This window comes from Polypterus senegalus, chromosome 2 (genome assembly GCF_016835505.1).
Source record: "Polypterus senegalus isolate Bchr_013 chromosome 2, ASM1683550v1, whole genome shotgun sequence".
Lineage (NCBI taxonomy): Eukaryota > Metazoa > Chordata > Cladistia > Polypteriformes > Polypteridae > Polypterus > Polypterus senegalus.
Genome location: NC_053155.1, coordinates 69,193,943 through 69,214,658, shown reverse-complemented (window position 1 = coordinate 69,214,658; position 20,716 = coordinate 69,193,943). Strand labels below are relative to the sequence as shown.

Genomic DNA, 20,716 nt, shown 5'->3' with positions numbered 1-20,716 from the left:
GGTCTTGATAAGATTGAGCTGCCCAAAGTACAGCAGTACCTCATATTCATTAATTTACAACAATTAGTCAAATTATGTATTTCTCCACAATTTGTACACTGCAATAAATAGGTAATGTATGAATAAATAATTCACTAGATGAATGAAAGCATTAATAATGTGGAGTGTGTATACTCTCCATTTATCGGTCTGGAGTTTTTCTCTTCCAAAGTCCTACCTGCTCCTCATTGTAGTGGAAGGGTGAACAGTAAGTAGAGGATTGCCTGCTAGGGCTATGCAATCAGTGGAGAAAGTCATAGACTGAAGTACCACCTAGAGTGCTATGCTAGGTTGGCAGGCATAGCAGGAACCCTGAAAACACTGGCCAACGCAGGAGGCAAGGTACTGGAGGGACGTCTATGGGTGTATGAGATCAACTAAGATCTACTGGCTTCCATATCCAGACAGGAGAGGATTGGTCACCGCCTGGCATACAGACCTCTGCAATCACAAATGTATACCCAGTATACGTGTAATCTAGTCAATGACGTAAACAGTACTTCAAGTCAATGACACGGAGGTGCTGTGTCCGGCAGGAATGGAGACAAGACTATTCAGGTCGTCAACCAGTGAAAACCTTGTGATGTTTTGTTCAGCACCAAACGCTCAATGTGTATTGGAACAAAGAATATACGGACACTGTATCACCCAGGGCAACTGGACATCCTGTTGTACCAACTGGAGCAATATAAATGGAGTATCATCGGACTGAGCGAAACCAGATGGACAGGAGGAGGAGAATTTGATAAAGATGAATATAAGATAATATACTATGGCCGAGAAGATGGAAAACACTAACAGGGAGTTGGGCTGCTTTTATCTGTGAACACCAATAAAGCATTGCTGGGCTATGAAACATTGGGACCAAGGATGGTAAAAGCTCAGTTTAAAACTTCACATGGGAAAGTAACAGTAATACAGGTATATACACCTACAGCAGATTCACCAGACAGTGATATCAAAAAATTCTATACACTACTAAAACAGACAGTTAGTAAAATATCAAACACAGACATTGTTACCATTATGGGGTATTTCAAGTCAAAGTAGGTTCTGACTGGAATACATGGAAAGGAGCAATTGGAAAATTTGGATTTGGCAAAGAGAACAAACAAGGGGAGAGACTATTACAGTTCTGCCTGAATAATAACTTCAAAATAATGAACACAGTTTTCTATCAAAGGAAAACAAATAGAATATGGACATGGAAGTCGCCAAGTAGAAAAACACACAACATGGCAGATTTTATATTGGTAAATAGATGATGGGAAACTAGTGTAAACATGTGCAGAGCATTCCCCAAAGCAGATGTAGGAACAGACAACCAGCTGATGATGGCGGCAGTCAGAATTAAACTAAAAAGTATAAAGAGACAACCACTGATAAAAAGATATAATGTCAAACATCTAAACAAGGAGGAAGTGAAGCAAGAATATCATAACATATTACAAGAGAAAATGGAGGAATTTAACACAGTAGTAAAAAGTGAAGATCAGGCAGATATGGAAACAGTGTGGGAAAAGATTAAAGACATATACACTGAAACAGCAGAGAAAGTACTTAGATACAGAAGAAAAGAAAAAAGAACACCATGGATATCAGACGAAATACTGGAACTCAGCAAAAAGAGACAGAAACTTAAGCAAACAAAATCTGAAAATCAGACAGAATATAACAAAATAACGAGGGAAATAAAAAAGAAATCAAAACTCTGCAAGTAGCAGCAGATAGAACATAAATGCTGAGAAATATAAATTAACGACATCTACCACAACACAAGAAAATTATACAAAACTGTGCATGAGATCTGTGGTACTTTCCTTCTGAAATTGGCTACTGTCAAGAACAAAACTTGATACGCACTGGAGGACAAAAACAAAATAACCAAGAGATGAAAAGAGTACTTTAATGAATTGTACAACAAGCAAAACCCAAGTGACAATTCACTACTTGCAGAGCTAGAAGCACAAAACCAAAACATAACAATGGAAAATTTCTTGGGAGATGAAGTCAAGGCAACAATTAAAGCACTGAAGCAGAGGAAGGCACTAGGAATAGACAACATCACAGCCGAGATGATTCAAGCTGGTGTAGAAAACTCAGTGCTTATGATGCACACAGTATGCAATGCGATATATGCAGAGAAAAAGTGCCCAAAGGATTGGGGTAAAGCAATCATAGTACTAATCTACAAGAAAGGTGACAAAAAAGAATGTGGCAGGTACAGAGGCATCAGTCTACTTAACATGCCAGGAAAGGTTACACCAAATCGCTACAGCAACGACTTAAACAGCATGTGGAAAATGTTATGTTAGAAGAACAAGCAGGATACAGAATGGGAAGAAGTACTTTAGACCAACTATTTGTGGCCTGACAGCTAGCAGAAAAATTTAGTGAACAAAACTGCACACTATATAATAATTTCATCAATTTCAAGCAGGTGTTTGACAGTGTGTGGCAAGAGGGGCTATGGCATATACTCAGAACATATGGTATACCGGAACATCTGATCCAACTACTAGAAGATCTATACAGTAAATCATTTAGTGCAGTTCATGTGAATGCTGAACTAATGGTATGGTTCCGAGTGACAGTAGGAGTGAGACAAGGCTACAACTTTTCCCCATACCTATTCAACCTACTACTGGAAGCGGTCATCCAGGAGGCTATGGAAAAAATTGAGACAGGTGTAAAGATCAATGGTGAAATGGTAAATAACCTTAGATTTGCTGATGACGTCAATCTCATTGCTGAGACAGATGAAAAGTTACAATTGCTCACTGACAAAATTGACACCACTAGCAGGAGATATGGGCTACTCATCAACAAGTCAGAAACAAAAATAATGACAATAAGTAAGTTAAATGCACAACAACTTAAAATACAGCTTGGAGGAGAATATCTAGAACAGGTGAAAGAATTTGTCTACCTGGGAGGCCTGATATCCCAAGAAGGAAGTTGTACATTGGATATCAAGGGAAGAATCGGACTAGCTTCTGCAGTATTTGGAAAACCAAACAAATTGTGGAAATTCAAGAATATAGCAATCACTACAAAAGTACGGATCAGAATGCTGGTGCCTAAGAAAGGAAGATGAAAGAAGAATAGAAGTCACAGAAATGAACTGGCCATGGAGACTTCTTAAAGTAACTAGAATGCACTGAATAAGAAACAAAGACATAAGAAACAGACAGCAGGAACAAACTCTAAGTGAACGAATTTGCAAGCGATGACTCCTGTGGTTTAGACATGTCAACGGAATGGATGGAAGATGACTAACAAAAAGAGTCATGCACTGCCACATAACAGGAAGAAGATCTAGAGTACGACAACTAAAATGCTGGATTAGTAACATCATTGAAGAACTTGAATCACGGCACATTAGTCTGCGGCAAGCAGTTGATTTAAAAGCACGCAGAGCTAGATGGTGACATTTGGTAACCTCATCATCGATGACAAGCTGATAGAAGGAGGAAAAAAAAACTCTGGTCATTTTAGGACAAATATCTAATTTTCTCGGATATGTCATAATGAAGAAATTTTCAACTAAGCTACCATACAACACTGCCTGTACTGCCTTTCCTTAGTATATAGATGACTAGATATGAGCAACCTTTCAGCAGATCCTGTGCTTATCCACAATTTTTCTATCCAAAATAACCAGTAAGAAGTGAACTCCATGGTCCTTTATTACCACTATACTTTTTTAAAGGCTGATCAAAACATTTTCTCTGTGCATTTGACTTCCCTAAGACTATTTTTGTTTAAGTGTTTCAAAACCCTACTAATTTTGCATTTATACATGAAAGTATATTTCCACCCATTATTTGAACCACCTTTTCAAATAAAATGATGCAATGGTGATATGTTTAGCACCACAGCCTCATAGCTGTAGGAGACTGGAATTCTTGGATTTTGGCTGTTCTCTGTCAGTATAGAGTTGTCACATTCTCTGGCTTGTTGCTGTTATATTAATGTCATTACTTAATTGGCTGCATGTGAGTGAGAATGAATGTATGTGTCAGTACACCCTATAATACACCAACAGACCATTCAGGGCTGACTACTGCCTTGTGGCCAATGGTATTGACATGGACTCACACCACAAAGAATCTCAGTTTGCAAATTTACAAAGTTGCAGGTTGCGAACTTGTAACATTTGGCTCAGAAGCAGTTTCCTTGCAGTGTTATCTAATAGGAGAACTCCTAGTCTTAGCTACATATGCTACATTTGAATATTGATTATAATACACGTGATTCAGTAACTAGTAATTTTAACGTAAAATGCATATTGGATAGGAAGAAACAGAAACAGAACATAGAAGATTGTCAGATGAGGCATCTTAATTACCAAAAAAGCTGGCAAGACCTCTATAGACTGAAAAAAAAATCTGAAGCAGCTATGCATCCGGACTTGAAAAGACTCCTTTTCACATGTTCTGTAACCTTGTATAAGTACTGTAACTTTCAAAAAAAACTCTTCAAATACATTTCCTACTTTTGGTACCATTGATTTTACAGTGTTTTATTGATTTTGCTTTATAGTAATGTTTATTTTATATTGTTTGATTGGGTCATGGTATATTTTTAAAAGAGCACCTAGTGTGGGTGAGTGCCATATTCCCACAGGGAGCAGCTGAGAAGGGGCACATCCAATAAAAAGTGGTGTGGTGAGTGGGTATCTGCTTTGGTGATTGGCACAGATGTAGCAAAACAACCATTTGGTCTACTTATGCCAAACTAGTAAGTCTCTTTGCTTATATCAGCTATCCACACGTAGATAAAGATGTGCATATGTGGTGCTATAAAGCAGCTGTATTAAAGTACAGACAAATTTCTAAGATAAAACATTGATGTTGATTCTGAACGGTGTTAACCAGATTTGAAAGTGAATGGATAGATATCAAATATTGGAGTGCTGGAAGTTGAAACTTATCTTGCTTCAGTATCCTCAAGACAGAAACCAAACTTTGACAGAGTGACAGCATGTTACTATGTTACTATGCATTTTAATGGAAATATCCGTAATTAACCACACCTGTCTCATTTAGGGTCACTACTCAGCATAACACACTGCTTGACAATTTTTCAGTGAATGTGATCTCCCAATGGCATTTCTGCAATAAGAGACAGTGGGGCACAGCCTTCCCAGATGTTGTATAAAATAAGCAAAAAGTTTGCTTCTATTGTTTAACTAATTTAAATGCTTATAACAACAATCACATTTGTATTCTTAAGCAATTATTTCCAATCTTCTATCATACATTCAATATAATGTTTTATCTAGAAAAATACTTTTTGTAGTATGTGAAATAGTCATCATTCTGGGTGGTATGATAAGATGTCTGTGGCAAAATGTGATTTTAATAAACAACCATGAATCCCAGAGCAAGCAGGCTCACGTGGAAATGCGACCAGGTCACTCAAGTGCTTCATTCACACCTTGGAGCAGGGGGTGGAAAGCACCTGTAACCAATTGGGGCAATAAAGAGATCCTGCATGGCAGAAGAGGGAGATAAGAAAGAGAAAGGAAGAGAAAACAAAGGTTAAGGAATAAGAAAGAGGCAGGATTGGGAGAGCCCATGCTGGAAGGAAAGTGCTTATTGTTACTATTATGATGAATAGTAATTTTCTCAAACTAAATAATGAGAAAACTGAAATTTTAGTGATTGGCAATAATGGATTCAATGAGGTTATCAGAAATAAACTTGATGCATTAGGATTAAAAGTCAAGACGGAAGTAAAAAACTTAGGGGTAACTGTTGACTGTAACCTGAATTTTAAATTGCATATTCATTAGACCACTAGGACAGCATTTTTTTCACTTAAGAAACATAGCAAAAGTTAGACCTCTTATATCATTGAAAGATGCTGAGAAATTAATTCACGCTTTTGTTTTCAGTCGACTAGATTACTGTAATGCACTCCTCTCAGGACTACCCAAAAAAGACATAAATCGTTTGCAACAAGTGCAGAATGCAGCTGATAGAATCCTAACTAGGAAAAGAAAATCCGAACACATTTCTCCAGTTTTGATGTCACAACACTGGTTACCTGTGTCATTCAGAATTGACTTTAAAATTCTGCTTATGGTTTATAAAGCCTTAAATAGTCTCGCTCCATCTTATATATTGGAATGTCTGATACCCTATTTTCCAAATCGTAACCTTAGATCCTCAAATGAGTGTCTGCTTAGAATTCCAAAAGCAAAACTTAAAAGAAGTGGTGAGGCGGCCTTCTGCTGTTATGCACCTAAAATCTGGAATAGCTTGCCAATAGGAATTCGCCAGGCTGATACAGTAGAGCACTTTAAAACACTGCTGAAAACACATTACTTTAACATGGCCTTCTCATAACCTCACTTTAATTTAATCCTGATACTCTGTATGTTCAATTCATTATAATAACTATTCATAGTGGCTCTAAATTCCGTACTAACCCCTACTCTCTCTTCTGTTTCTTTTTATGGTTTCTTTGTGGTGGTGACCTGCGCCACCACCACCTACTCAAAGCATCATGATGCTCCAACATTGATGGACTAAAAGCTAAAAGTCTACATGACCATCATTATCAAGTCCTTCCGTGAGAACCCTAAATCCAAAGTGTACTGTTTCATTTATGTTAGGTAGAATGCCCAGAGGGGACTGGGCGGTCTCATTGTCTGGAATCCCTGCAGATTTTATTTTTTTCTCCAGCCATCTGGAGTTTTTTATGTTTTTTCTGTCCTCCCTGGCCATCGGACCTTACTCTTATTCTATGTTAATTAATGTTGACTTATTTTATTTTCTTACTGTGTCTTTTATTTTTCTGTTCTTCATTATGTAAAGCACTTTGAGCTACATTTTTTGTATGAAAATGTGCTATATAAATAAATGTTGTTGTAGTTGTTGTTGTGGTTTGGAGTATGCCCTGGCGTAAGTGAAAGGCTGGTGCTCGAGAATCAGGCTGGAGAAGGGACGTTCCTATTAAGCAACACAGGGGAGTAGGAACGGCCTTGTTGTATGGCATTTCCCTTTAGGAATAAGCATTGTTAGTTAACATTGTCCCACTTATGCACTTATCAGAGCCTCAAACATGATCAAGTGAGTCTAAAATGTTTAAGGACATCTTTGAAGGTCACATTGGTGCACATCAATTTCAGAATTCAATTAAGCATTCACTAAGTCCATCTCACATACTGTGTGACATAATGTTATAGGTTTATGGGGTAATTACTGTCACGTGTAGAGACAACAGTGAATGATTTACTTCCATGTGCTAATCAATATACAAAATGTTCATTATATTGTCATGTGGTACTTTATAAAAAGACTTCTGAAAATCAAGGTAAGTTATATCACATACACCTCCCTGATCATATGCTACTAAGGTTTCATCACAGAAATCCAGTATATTGGTGAAACATGATCTTCTACATCTAAACCCATGCTGACTGTCTATTGATACATCTTTTGTCTCCACAGGATACTTGATATTTTCCTTAATAATTACTTCCATTGATTTACCTGAATGCATGTTAAACCTACTGGTCTTTAATTTCTTGGAAAAGTCAGATTACTCTTATCCTATAACAGGATATTTGCTAATGTCCAGTTCTTTAGAAAAAGGTTCAAAAATGTATATATGTACTCACTGACCTCGTTAGGCTCTCTAAGATAAGTATTATTCGGTCATGGGACCTCATGTATAACGCCTTGCATAAAATTCATACTAAAACATGGCGTTTGGACAAAATTAAAAATGTGTGTATGCACAAAAAATTCAGATGCATAAAACTGCATAAGCACAGTAAATAAATCCCAATCAACATGAATTTTAATGCACTTGCACGAGCCCACAGCCTTACCCCAACTCCTCCCAGAATTATGCCTATTTGAATATGCAAATCAATATAAATAGCCTCTTCCGTTCAATGTTTTGTTAAAAGATAATGGCAAAAGCAGGTGTAAAAAAGAAGAATTTCAGTGAATGCAAAATGGAGGTCCTGCCCAGTGAAGTCTAGGCAAGGAAAACTGCACTGCTGGGTAGCTTAAGTAGTGGTATAAGTAACAAAAGGAAATTGATGGAGTGAAACAGTGTGGTGGAGGCACTTTCAGAAAGATGCATAGTGTTTGAAATAAAAAAGAAGTGGTCATATATCAAAGTTGACATGAAAAGTTGCAGCCCACCATCTGAAAAAAAGGTCTATGTAGAGATTAAAGTCGAAATGTCGACTTTAATAATCTCAAAATATCTAATCATGTCATTAAAGTACAACATCGTTATCTTCATCTTAAAATCGATATTTAATTTAGATAGATAGATAGATAGATAGATAGATAGATAGATAGATAGATACTTTATTAATCCCAAGGGGAAATTCACATACTCTATCCTCAGCATACTGATAAAAAAAAACAATATTAAATTAAAGAGTGATAAAAATGCAGGTAAAAACAGAAACTCTTAAAACTAGAGTTTCTTACTAGAGTTTCTCAAACTCCATCATAACTAAAGTAGCACATTAAATTCTTTGTATTCTAAGTCTTTCCAACTCAATTGTTAATTGCTACGTGCTTCTTAAATGGGCTTTCTCTTACACTAACAAGAGAGTGTAAGCAGTGACTGCCACACAGAATACATCATCTTCATGATATTACATCTCTCTGAACATTTTAGAATACTAAGATGTATACTTGATATAATTTTCATGATGAAATGCGTTAAAGTATGATCAAACATGTAGGGACATAGTGGCGCAGGAGTAGCGATGAGCTGGTGGCCCATCCAGAGATTGTTCCTGCCTTACACACAGTGCTTGCTGGGACGGGCACGACCTTGGATGGAATAATTTATTGCAACAGTACCGTCTCTTTCAAACATACCAACCCCCAATCCCTGTCCTTTTGTTTTCTTTCTCGATGTAACCAATCACCTCACAGTAAGCATCTGTAATAAATGTAAAAGCAGCTGTAAGCTTAGAACACCAACTTTTCAAAACTTTTAAGGAACATTGAAAAATCTTCATCATATATGTTTAATTATTCCATCCATCCATCCATCCATCCAGAGTCCTGGCAAGCTGGAACAATCCCAAAATGGGGTATCATCTCATTGTAAGGTTGAATATGAGCACACACATACACTAGTAGTATCAATTTAGCATCACCAACTCACCTAAGCTGCATGTCTTTGGAAGGAAACCAAAGCACGAGAAAGAAACCCACCAGGAAAACATACAAACTCAATTGCACTGCAACACAGCAGCACTTCCATTGTGCCACCTTGCCCCCATGTTTAATTATTAACAATATACATTATTTAAATGAAATTAACAATTTGTCTGTAAAATGTAATATACATACTTTAATGTATTTCATCATAAAAATGATATCAAGTATACATCCTAGTATTCTAACAGCATACAGCGCCAAGAGAATAGTCTAAATCGACTTAGAAACCAGTCATCTTCATGGGACAAGAAGTCAGTATGATCTGTAAATATGCACTCTCTTCTAAGTTTTCCATTTGCACTGTCTTCTAACAATGCTAAAGCAGCCTTGGTAATTGGAATAGTTTGTTCATTCCGTGCACCATTATATTATTACAGAATGATTACAATCAACTGAATTAAATTTGTAAATGATATGCAATTAACTGCAGTGTATTTGATATAGCCTGCAAATGCTATAGAAATGCACACAGAAACAGTAGCACTGCTTTGACTCTGGGTGCCGCCCATTTGCAAAACCAAGCAGAAATGTACAAATGCAGGGTCTGAGACTGCCGTGAAAATGTGCGTGGCTTTATGCCAGGTTTAGATTTTATACCTTCTTGATGTGAGCATGGAAATGGCATATGCAACATTTTTGTGCATACACACTGTTTATATGTACACGAGGCCCCTGGTGATTTGTCACATTTTAGTCTATTCAATCTAAACAGAACATTTCCCTCTGCACTTGCTAAATCACTCTGTAATAGTCTCAGTGATTCACATTTAGAGCAAACCTAGTTGAAAGTCACTACTCATACCTAAGTTCTGTGTTTTTATTTTTTTACTTCACTATTTTAAAAAAACAACTCGCACCTTTATTAATATATAAAAAGGGGTCCCATTTTGACCAAAAGAACAGGAACGCCAGCCTGTTACTGCAGTATACATTACGTCCATAAGAAATCCAAGGAAGGAAATCAGCAGTCTCCCCACAGACCCGGAAGTTCCTCAAAAAAAGAGCCAGATATTTGGTGTTTTACCATCTCTGCTTTGTTTAACAATCCTGTGATTGTTACAGATGTAATTTTGATAAGCTAGTAAAGTGGTGTTTAAATTCTTTGTTTCTATGTACTGCATTGCTTGCAGCCAGTGTGTTAACATGTAGTTACCAACACACAGTCATCAGTCTATCCAAATATGTTACCTAGACTATATTTCAGCTCATTTTACTAGATTGCCAGATACATATTAGTCTAAAACACTTCACTGACATCTTAAAAAGTTGTAAAAAAATAAAAAGTTTACACTGATTCTAAACATCTTACTCCTCGTGAATATGCAAAAAAAAAAACAACAAACTGTTGTTTTTGTTGCTGTCGAAACACAACTTTGGTTTTGTTTATTTGCTCTCTAGTTCTTATAAAGAAGCTTCCTCTTTCAGTTGCTCAGTCTTTTCTATTTTCACATTACATTACAAAGCAAATAATACCTATGAAAATAATTTAAAAAACAATAAAATTCATTGTACGATAAAAGTAATAAATGTACAAGAAATAAAATTAAGTTTCCTTTAAGTATGAAAGGCACCATACAATATTTAGACTTATGTGAAAGGTACTATGATAAATAGAGAGATGTGAAAATGATTATGTCAGAAACAGATATGAAAGACACTATATAATATGATCAACTACGGTATTTAAACTCACTGGAGTTTAACATTTATAAGTAAGAGTTTTACTATATTCTGTACACATCACTTATAAATCTTTAATTATCACAGTAGTATCAAAATAGAAATTATATTTACAAGTCAAAGCTCTAGAACTCTAAATCTTTACATTACACTATATCATTATGACATTTACACAAAGGCTGAACTGCACTCATATCGTTTCCAGTTTGATTATATTATTTTTGCTCTGTGATGGTGCACATTGTTATTGTATATATTGTGGGGTACAGCCCGGACACAGACAGGAAGACATGGTGTTTCACCACACACACGTTTATTTTCACTATTATGTACAATAATAAGTGTGTACAATCCCAGTGCCGCAGCACCAATCACCCCTCAAGTCCAGGCCTTTCACAATGCCTTTCTCTTCTCTGGTCCGCCTCCACTCCTCTCCTCCGAGCTCTGTTCTCTTCCACCCGACTCCAGCCATCGAATGGAGGGAGGCGGCTCCTTATATCCACACCCAGATGAGCCCCAGGTGCTTCCCGACACTCCTCCCCTGTGTGGCAGAAGTGCTGGCTGTGCACCCGGAAGCACTCCGGGTATCTCCATTCCTCTTCCCCCCAGCACTTCCAGGTGTGGCGGAAGTACTGAGGTCCAGGGCTCCAAAGGCAGTGGGGCGCCCCCTGACGGCGACCACGGGCCCCTACAGGGTTGAGCCTCCAAGTTCTTTACCCGTGGTCCCCACAGCAACCAGGGAGGTCGTCCCCACATGGTCTTCGGAAGGCACAAGCCCTCCACCGGTCCTCCTGGGAGTCCCGGGTGGGTCGCCTCCCCAGCCGTCTCTGACAATATATAAAAGAAAACAACCAAAACATCAAAAAGCCTGGAAGCCACTGGCAAAATATGCAATGTTCTGCACTTTACACCTAACCTTTCATCTGCATGCTCTTAAACTTTGACCTTTAATACACTTAAAATAGAAAGTCATAGCAAAATAATAAGTCTGATTTTACAAATACAAATAAATACCAGAAAAATCAATTACATAAAGATGACCTTTTGCAAAAAAATCTAGCAAATAAATTTACTTTACTTTTCCTTAATAGAATTATTTTTATGGAGCAAGAGCTGCATTGTTAATTATTATCTGTAGAAGTCTGTTTTTATTCATTTTGAATTGCTCTTATTTTTAATTTTAATAATTTAATATTTTATCACTGAATAACTCCTTGTTGTCTTTTAGACAAGATAACTTTGTGTCATGAATTTAGTGTGATTGTCATGTTCTTCCAGAGCACAAGCACAAACGCTCATAGTGTTTGCACAGCTGTGCATTCTGTGCATGTCACATGTAATATCTCAAAAAATATTTTTCTATAAAAGATTGCAAGGCTACTGATCTTAAGAAGGAGTATATATTTGTTGCCTTTAGAAATTTCCTTTGCCTACTTTTTGACTTTCTTTTTTTACTCTTTTGGACCTTTTGTGCCATATTTTGTTGCTTATTTTCAGCACTATAGTGTGCATCTTATGCTTTGTTGAAGGTAGTTTGTGTAAGTCAGCATTCACTTCTATACTGGGTTAGGTAAACAAAGAAAACAGTTTCAGGCTTTACTTTGTTTTTACACCTTTCTGCTTGAATGTAAGGGCAAGAATGGTATGGAATTACTCTATGTTCTGTTTGATATTAGGACTGCCCACTGCTTCTCCACACCTGCTTTGTCATCTCACTTCCTTAAAAGCCCCTTGCACTTTCTTGCCCATGTTCTGTCAGTGTCCCATAGTTGCTTCACTCTGGTGTTATGTGGGAAAATCTACCTCCTCAGATCTTTCTGAGCTTGAACCCCTGTCACTTCAAGTTAACCTTCTTTTGGATTTCTCCACTCTTTTCCTCTCGGTACCACGGCAGAGGGTAGTCAGTGTATCTACTATTGCTGCAGACTTATTGCTGGCCTTCCACTAATGATCAATTGATTCTCTGGCTCACTGGAAGACATCCTTCCTTAACCTAGCCCTCTTGGAACGTTCTACATTATGGATCAAAAACATTTTTTGCTTCGCAATTCAGAGATGGCTTAATGCATTTAATTTCATCAAGAACTGGGAGGGGGTTACCCTTGCCCTTTTCATTGTTCTTCAGTCATCGTCTCTTTGCTAGTTGACAGACTGCTCTCCTTTTCTATTATTGATGCATTTAATTAATATTTCCTACTTCTCAAGGCTGGATGGATTGGTCAGAAAGTGATATTCCTTCTTTTCTGTTACTTGCAGTACTAAGATACAAAAGTACTTATGTTTCTTGTGTATCTCTAGTGAACATGTTTAACACAAATTTGATTACAAAAAGACTTTCCATTGCATCTAAAATTTAAATTTTCCAGTAGCATATTTTTATATTCAGGGCTGCTCTCAATTTAAAAGTTCCTAAGTGTGTATATTTTGCATCTGTGAGAAAATAAAGATGTATTATAATCTTTCAGCCCACCCTTTCTTCTCCCATTTCTTTTGAAATGTTCCATTCCATTGAAACATTTTTTATGCAAACATTAACAAGTTCTCCTCTACCACTGGCGTTTATGTTATTTTAAGCGAATTAAATTCTTTCACCAGGATAAATTTACCCGATCTATATACTTTGTAGAATAATTTCTCAACTGAGACCCTCCACCTGCGTTTTTGACTCAATAACAACATGTTTTTTCAAAGAAGTATCTGGTGTGCTAATTGATAGTGTCCTTGACATAGTAAATTCATCATTAGATATAGGGGTCTTCCCAGACTGTCTTAAGGCTACTGTTGTTAAATCCCTGGTCAAGAAAAATAATCTCGACTCCTCTGTTTTTGAAAATTTTAGAACTATTTCTAACCTGCCTTTATTAAGTAAAATCCTAGAAAAGGCAGTCATTACACAGCTTAATGATCACTTGAATAACCATTCTATTCTTGACAAGTTTCAGTCCGGTTTTAGAAAAAATCACAGTACAGAAACTGCATTCGTTAAAGTAGTAAATGACTTGCAGGTAAATGCAGACAGAAGCCATTTATTGGTTCTCACCCTGCTAATTTGAGTGCCGCATTTGATACTATTGATCACAATATTCTCATAAATAACCTTAGTCAGTGGGTGGGCCTCTTTGGTAATATCTTAAATTGGTTTGAGTCTTGCTTAACAGGTAGAAAATTCTTTGTTAGTTGTAATTATACTTTGAAGACACATGAAATTCTATATGGTGTCCCAAAAGGATCTATCCTGGGTCCACTGCTCTTTTCGATCTACATGCTTCCATTAGGTCAGATTATCTCAAGGCATAATGTGAGCTACCACAGCTATGATGACGACACACAGCTGTATTTATCAATAGTGCCTGATGATCCCGGCTCTCTTGGTTCACTGACCCAATGTCTTACTTCTGTTTCTGAGTGGATGAGTAGTAATTTTCTCAAACTAAATAAGGAGAAAACAGACATCTTAGTGACTGGCAAAAATAGATATAATGAGCATATTAGAAATAAACTTGATCCATTAGGCTTAAAAGTCAATACTGAGATGACACATACTGTAAGTAGGTGTAACAAGCCACATAATGAAATGATTAAATCAACTAACAGCAGAGACTGGCTTCTAGTTGGAAACATTGGAAGTCCTGAAACAGGACTACAGACTACTGATATAACTATTTCAGAGCTATAAGAGGGTTTGAAAAGTAGTAAACGGCAGTGGCCATTTTTCTTACTTGGTGGAAATCTGGTTTGACTACATGTCATTCATATCAGCAGTCATTAAGTATTGTGTTTCACTGAAACTGGCTAGCCCTACTGATAAACTGCAAGCAGCACCAAAGGTTATGTACATACAGCTAAAAGGTTTATAGTGAAAAAGAAGTCGGCAGAAATATGTTGGGGGGGAGTTCTTTTCTTTTTGTTAATTATTTTAATAGGCCAACCTTTATTATGAAAAGCCAAAGCATATGTCAAGAAAAATATACCAATGGTATGAAAAATGAGCATGGTCCAGAAAATGACATTGCTAGAGTCTCATAATGAATCATTTGTAAATATGCAGTAAACTGGGAAAATACATTGACTTTCAGGAACCAAGTTTGCCTATGTGGGTGTGGTAGTTCTTATTGCTCTGAAAGCAGTCCTGGATACATATTTTTAAGCCACTTTATTATTTAAATACAACATTTTATTATGTGGATAAATGCACATTGGAGCTTATATCAGCTGGTAAAAGTTCATGGTTAGTTTAGGGTGCTATGCTGTATATAGGGGACATATTAGTTATCTTCTCAAAAAAGATGAAAATGAATGCAGACTGCAAGGAACCCTGAATATATTGCTGTCCCTTTGATGAGGCAGTCATTCTGCAACATATCACAGTGTTCATACTTTTATATTGTGCCCTGTGTCCATCTCTGCTCTTTGCCACACACTCTATTTACTGTTAACAGTACTTATTCAGTCATCACCCAAAACTAATTTTTGCTCATTGTTGTAATGCTTACATACAGTAGGCTCCAGTGAATTACTCACTGATTGAGCTGTGTTTCTCCTTTTGTTTTTGGGGTGTTGTTGTGTTTTCTTGTGATTTTTTGTACCCTATTGTCTTGTACCATTTATCTTGGTTCTTTTTGTATAAGAATTTTTGTTTGATTCATATTTTGGAAATTATTTGACAACACCTTTAGCTATCCTTAGTTCCATTTTCATTTTTAGCCAGTTGAATTCAAAGCATTTGGTTTGTTAAGGATATCCCTGTGTTTTCTGTGATAATACCTTTTTCATCTGCAATCAGCATTTAAATGACCCCAGTAACAACTCTTTCCTTTTTGGACTCCCATAAACCTGCTATACTTACTTGCATCCCTAAAAACAAACCAAAAGGAAATCATAGGTACATCCAAGATAGGGAAAAATACTGATATTTACTTGAAGCATTGCAATAGTTGGTTGGGTACCTTATGATCATACTTAAGTACTTGAACGATGAATCTCTCATAGTCAGAGCTGTAAAAAGTTGTCATTTTCTAGAGCAGATACTTAAAAGAAACCTAATGATGAGTGAAAACCTGTGAGAATGAGGAGACAAACTTAAGTTTAAAATAGCTGCACATTGTGCTTTTCTATTTATATAGCCCCCACCAAAAAATGAAAAGGAAATTGTCCAACTGTTGCTGCTCTATGCTTCTGGTTTCCAAGTAACAATCATTTGCCACACAACCTGTGCTTTGATTTTTTGTCATAGTATTAAAGAAACTAGCGTCACATCGACTTGAGCTTTGTTTTGTACATTTTGATTTCATGGTATTTCTTTACCTGTTTGATGTAAAAGCTTTCCAATGCTTAGCCAAAATCTGTCTTTTAGTTATTGTACCCAAATACAGCCTGAAAAAAAAATTGTGTAGGTTTAAAAAGTCTTAGCCTATCAATTCATTAAATATCATGCTAAAATATGAGTAGTGTAAGTATGCATAAATAATAATAAACGCAATTACCAATACAAATATCCCATCGTCTGTTTTTATTGTTTCTTTTGGTGAATTACACCACCTCGAGGATGTTATTCAAACATTTCTTTATCAGCATGACATGACATGCTTACAGAGGAAAAAGGAGAAAAATTAGGGAAAAAATTGTAAACCAACAATGTTAGCCTTGCTTTACCCATAAATGGAAAAAGTCCAAAGGTCTTTTATTCTTTATGAGCCTGGTACCATAAAAGACCAATCACACGTCCAGTGCCAGCCTGTCAATGACCAAATCAGAACTGAGAAGCCATGTTCTAGTGCGTTCTTTTATGCAGCTGGCACTGATCATGTGACTGGAAGAGGTAGTCTCATTTCTTCTTTCTGGGGATCTCATAGGTTGGATCCAGATGTGTGTCACTTTCTTGACCTTCCTGGGTGTGACCCCTGCCCTATTGAATGCACTGTATCCCATAATGTATCGTTTTGACAAAATGTATAGAACGTACTGAAAATATAGATAAGTTTGACATAGAGAAATAACACAACCTTTAAGTACAGAAAGCAACTGAAGTTTAATAATAAAAAGCTAAAGTTTACAGAATATACATTTTGTTTTCTTTTTGCCTTTCATTCTGGGTGTGTAACAACCTTTTTCTCTATTTTTGTGTGAACTGCTTTGTTTTGAATTTTCACTAAACCCCTTTAAAACAAACTTTATTGGACAGAGAAATTTATTTTGTATGCATTTGACTCATGCTGATCCTGCCTTACCAACTCAGTAGCAGATCTATTTTGAGATCCTGGACAAGACACAGCTACAGTATTATCACTTCAGTTGGAGTGACTGGTTTTTAGTTTTATTTTTTATAATCATCACTTTACAATTTACAAATTTCCCTAAAGTCTTCCTTACTAAACCTAACCTATTTTAGGCAAATCTGCTTGATATGTGGCTTTTGATTGTGTGGCTATTGTGAATATTTCCTTGAGAAAACTCTCCTTGAATAAAAATACCAAAGAAGCTCAATATAAACACGGCATAACTGAAAATATATTGGAAGGAATAATTATAGAATGCAAATTCTCATTATGCCATCTTTCTGGCTTTCTCCTCTATGTTCTGAGTGACACAATCCTATATGCTGTTTCTGTTTCATGTTGGCTTACGGGAAGCTCTAGTGATGACCTTTCAGTCCTTCAAGGCTTCTCCCAAAAGAATTTTCTTATGGTGCACCCATTGCACCTACTGAGCTTATCAATCCAGCTTCATTTGCCAGTGAGCATTTTGTCCTTACAAACCTTTTGCCAGTGAAACAAGCCCTACTAGTCCTGACCTTGTTCTGCTTCTAAGAGAAAAATGTTTACCAGCAAAAACCGGCTTAGACTAACAAGAAGTTCAAAAACAAATTTCTTTCATGTTCTCAACAAATACCATGTATGACTAAATGCTATCCACTATAGGCACAAAGACAGGTAAACAAACCACTTGTCACAAATACATAACATTAGCAAATATACATAAAATTGACAAAACAATAAATGAAGCAACAGCAGAGGAGGCTGAATTCATCCAGATTGTCTCCTTGTTTAACTCCGAAAGCTTGCTTACTAATAGGTAGAAAATAGTTGCTTTTTAATTATCATTATTGTAAAAGTTACAAAATGAAATCAGAGCAGGTAATTGCACTAAGTGCCTCAGACTGGTTGGCTTCAGTCCTCTTCTGGTTTAACTGCTTTGGTCTTCTTTCTGGTGATGATAAAGGTGTGCTGACTCCTCCCCCCCCAGTGACTGTAAATAGCTACAGGTACAAAGAGAACTTCCACACAGAGGTTCCTTAAGGAAATGAGAGGTTCTTTAGTAAAACGGAGCAGTCAGTGTCTGATCCAGCATGTGCCGAGATTAAGCTGAACAGCTTAAAGGATTTTAACTTCATCAAATTCACAAGGAAGAACCAATCTTGGAGAATAACTTATTCATTTATTATTTTGTTTCTTTCTTGGCATATTATTTGGATGTGTGTCGCATTACCTGAGATTTTTCATTCTAAGAGCTTTTGATATGGCCATCAAATCTCTTGCTTTATGCAGGATAACCCTGGGCATCCTTGTATTTTTGATTGTCTTTCTGTCTACACTTCATGGATCTCATGGAAATCCTTCCAATTCTGTCATAAGCACAGCACAGCCACAAGACACAACTCCGAAAGGACAGCTGAGCACACTCCCTCCGCATGAGAAACACCATGTGCCAATCTTCAAAATTAATTACTCTCGGATACAAATACCACTTGAAATAACAATGTGGGTATTATTAGCCTCATTAGCGAAAATCGGTAAGTGTATTATTTATATAGTCAGCTAATTAAATGCATATTTACTGAACATAAAAACAGCATTTAGAATTTAAAAATCTACAGTACACTAACTTAATAGATATTAAGAATGTCACTTTTACATACAAGGGATACCAGGCAATATCTTGTTTTTGATAGCTCAGTTGAAGGCTGGACAGTGTATGCTATAAATGTGTATCATATATTCTTTTAAGTAGATAAGCCATTTTCTAGTAAGGATCAGTCAATCTGAAATTATATCCTTCAAGTTATATATAAAGGATATATAAAACTTTTTCATTTAAAAAAAATGTGTATTTTCATTTCATTCATTTTCTAAGCCCACTGTGGAAGATGCTGAAGTTTGTCCTTTCAGCATCAGGCACAATGCATGGATGGAGCACTAGGCTCTTTGAGACTGCACTCACACACTCACAAAGCACACACATTGACATATTTGTTTAATCTTATTTGTATTATTTTCTTTCCACTTTATGAACGAATGCTCATCCATCTATACATTTACTAACCTCAGGTATTTTTCAAAATGTATTTGTTCATTCATTCATTAATTTTTCAAACCCATGAGGAGCAAAAGCCTATTCCATTGGTATTATGCACGGGGTAGGAACCACCTGGTAAAACTCTTATAAGCTGTACAGTTCACGGAACTCATCTTCTCATTAATTGATGAAAAGCAGATAGTAACATCTAATGTGAATGAAAGAGAGGTGGCAAGAGTGAAGGTCTAGAACATATGAAAAAAGGAACCAGGAACTTTAAAGGAACATAAATTGTAAATTGAGTCAGGGGCTAATCACATAAAACATCATTTCATGGTCTGTCAGTCAGTTATCAGTAAGGAGACCTGGGTTCGCTTCCCGGGTCCTCCCTGCGTGGAGTTTGTATGTTCTCCCCATGTCTGCGTGGGTTTCCTCCGGGAGCTCCAGTTTCCTCCCACAGTCCAAACACATGCAGGTTAGGTGCATTGGTGATCCTAAATTGTCCCTAGTGTGTGCTTGGTGTGTGTTTGTGTGTATGTGTGTGTGTCCTGCAGTGGGCTGGTACCCTGCCCAAGATTTGTTCCTGCCTTGTGCCCTGTGCTGGCTGGGATTGGCTCCAGCAGACCCCCGTGACCCTGTAGTTAGGATATAGCGGTTTGGAAAATGTCTGACTGATCATTTCATGGTGATCATGTAAATGCTATGAATAATTTTATTCTTAATAAATTAAGGATGGTTTAAAATATATTTTCTTTATTTGTATGCAAAAATTGGGTCATGAAAAATTATATGATTATTGTTTCAAATTCTATTGATAAATAGATAAACAATGTAAGGATCAAGTCAACTTTATATCAAACTTCTTTAAGACCAAACACAAAGAGTTGGGAACACCATTGGACTTATAATGGTGATTAATGCAGAGGTACACTCTGAAAGGTATTTATAGTTTTGACCTGACCTGAGAGTTAATTGCAGGTGACTTGAGAAGCATGCTGGCAGATGCACTATAAACAATGGCAAGTGACTAAATGCATTTAAGTAGAATATTAATAATGTAGTCAGGCTAGTTTCTTGAAATGTAAATGATACGAGTCTTGCTTGCTCTTACATTCTTAGAAACTGGATTCAAAACTCAAGAAATGTACTGTAACTGACCAAATTAGTCAATTTAGGCACAAATTGTTTTCTTGTTTTGAACTTGTTATCTCTGAAAATAAAGTTTCAAATAAAGCATACTGTTTAAGATTATTTTATTTTATTCACAATTTATAGATGGAGAGACTGGTATTACTCCAAGTACAAACTAAATTTCAAACAGAAAGCCATAATGTCTATGCAGTTCAGGTGAAAATATTTCCCAGGTTTAGTATATTTGCATAAGGGAATAGTTTCAAACAGCAATGCCAATTAAAGAAAGAAGAAACTGCCAAAGAACTGATAATGATTAGAAAGAGTTGCATTCTGTACTGTAGAGGTCAAAAACACTTTCC

The 20,716-nt window shown here is 36.6% G+C and overlaps 1 protein-coding gene across 2 annotated transcripts in view; it reads left to right on the top strand.

The window, feature by feature from the left end:
• Positions 1–20,716, top strand: part of slc9a2 (solute carrier family 9 member 2) — a 97,394-nt gene that overhangs the window by 37,179 nt on the left and 39,499 nt on the right. Inside the window, exon 1 of one of the 2 annotated variants that reach the window (XM_039743898.1) lies at positions 18,233–18,720. The exons of the other annotated variant lie outside the window; for it this stretch is intronic. Coding sequence (XP_039599832.1) covers positions 18,447–18,720 — 274 coding nt within the window. The 5' untranslated portion in view covers positions 18,233–18,446. Of the gene's footprint in view, positions 1–18,232; positions 18,721–20,716 lie in introns of those variants that run through there. 2 annotated transcript variants of the gene reach the window in all.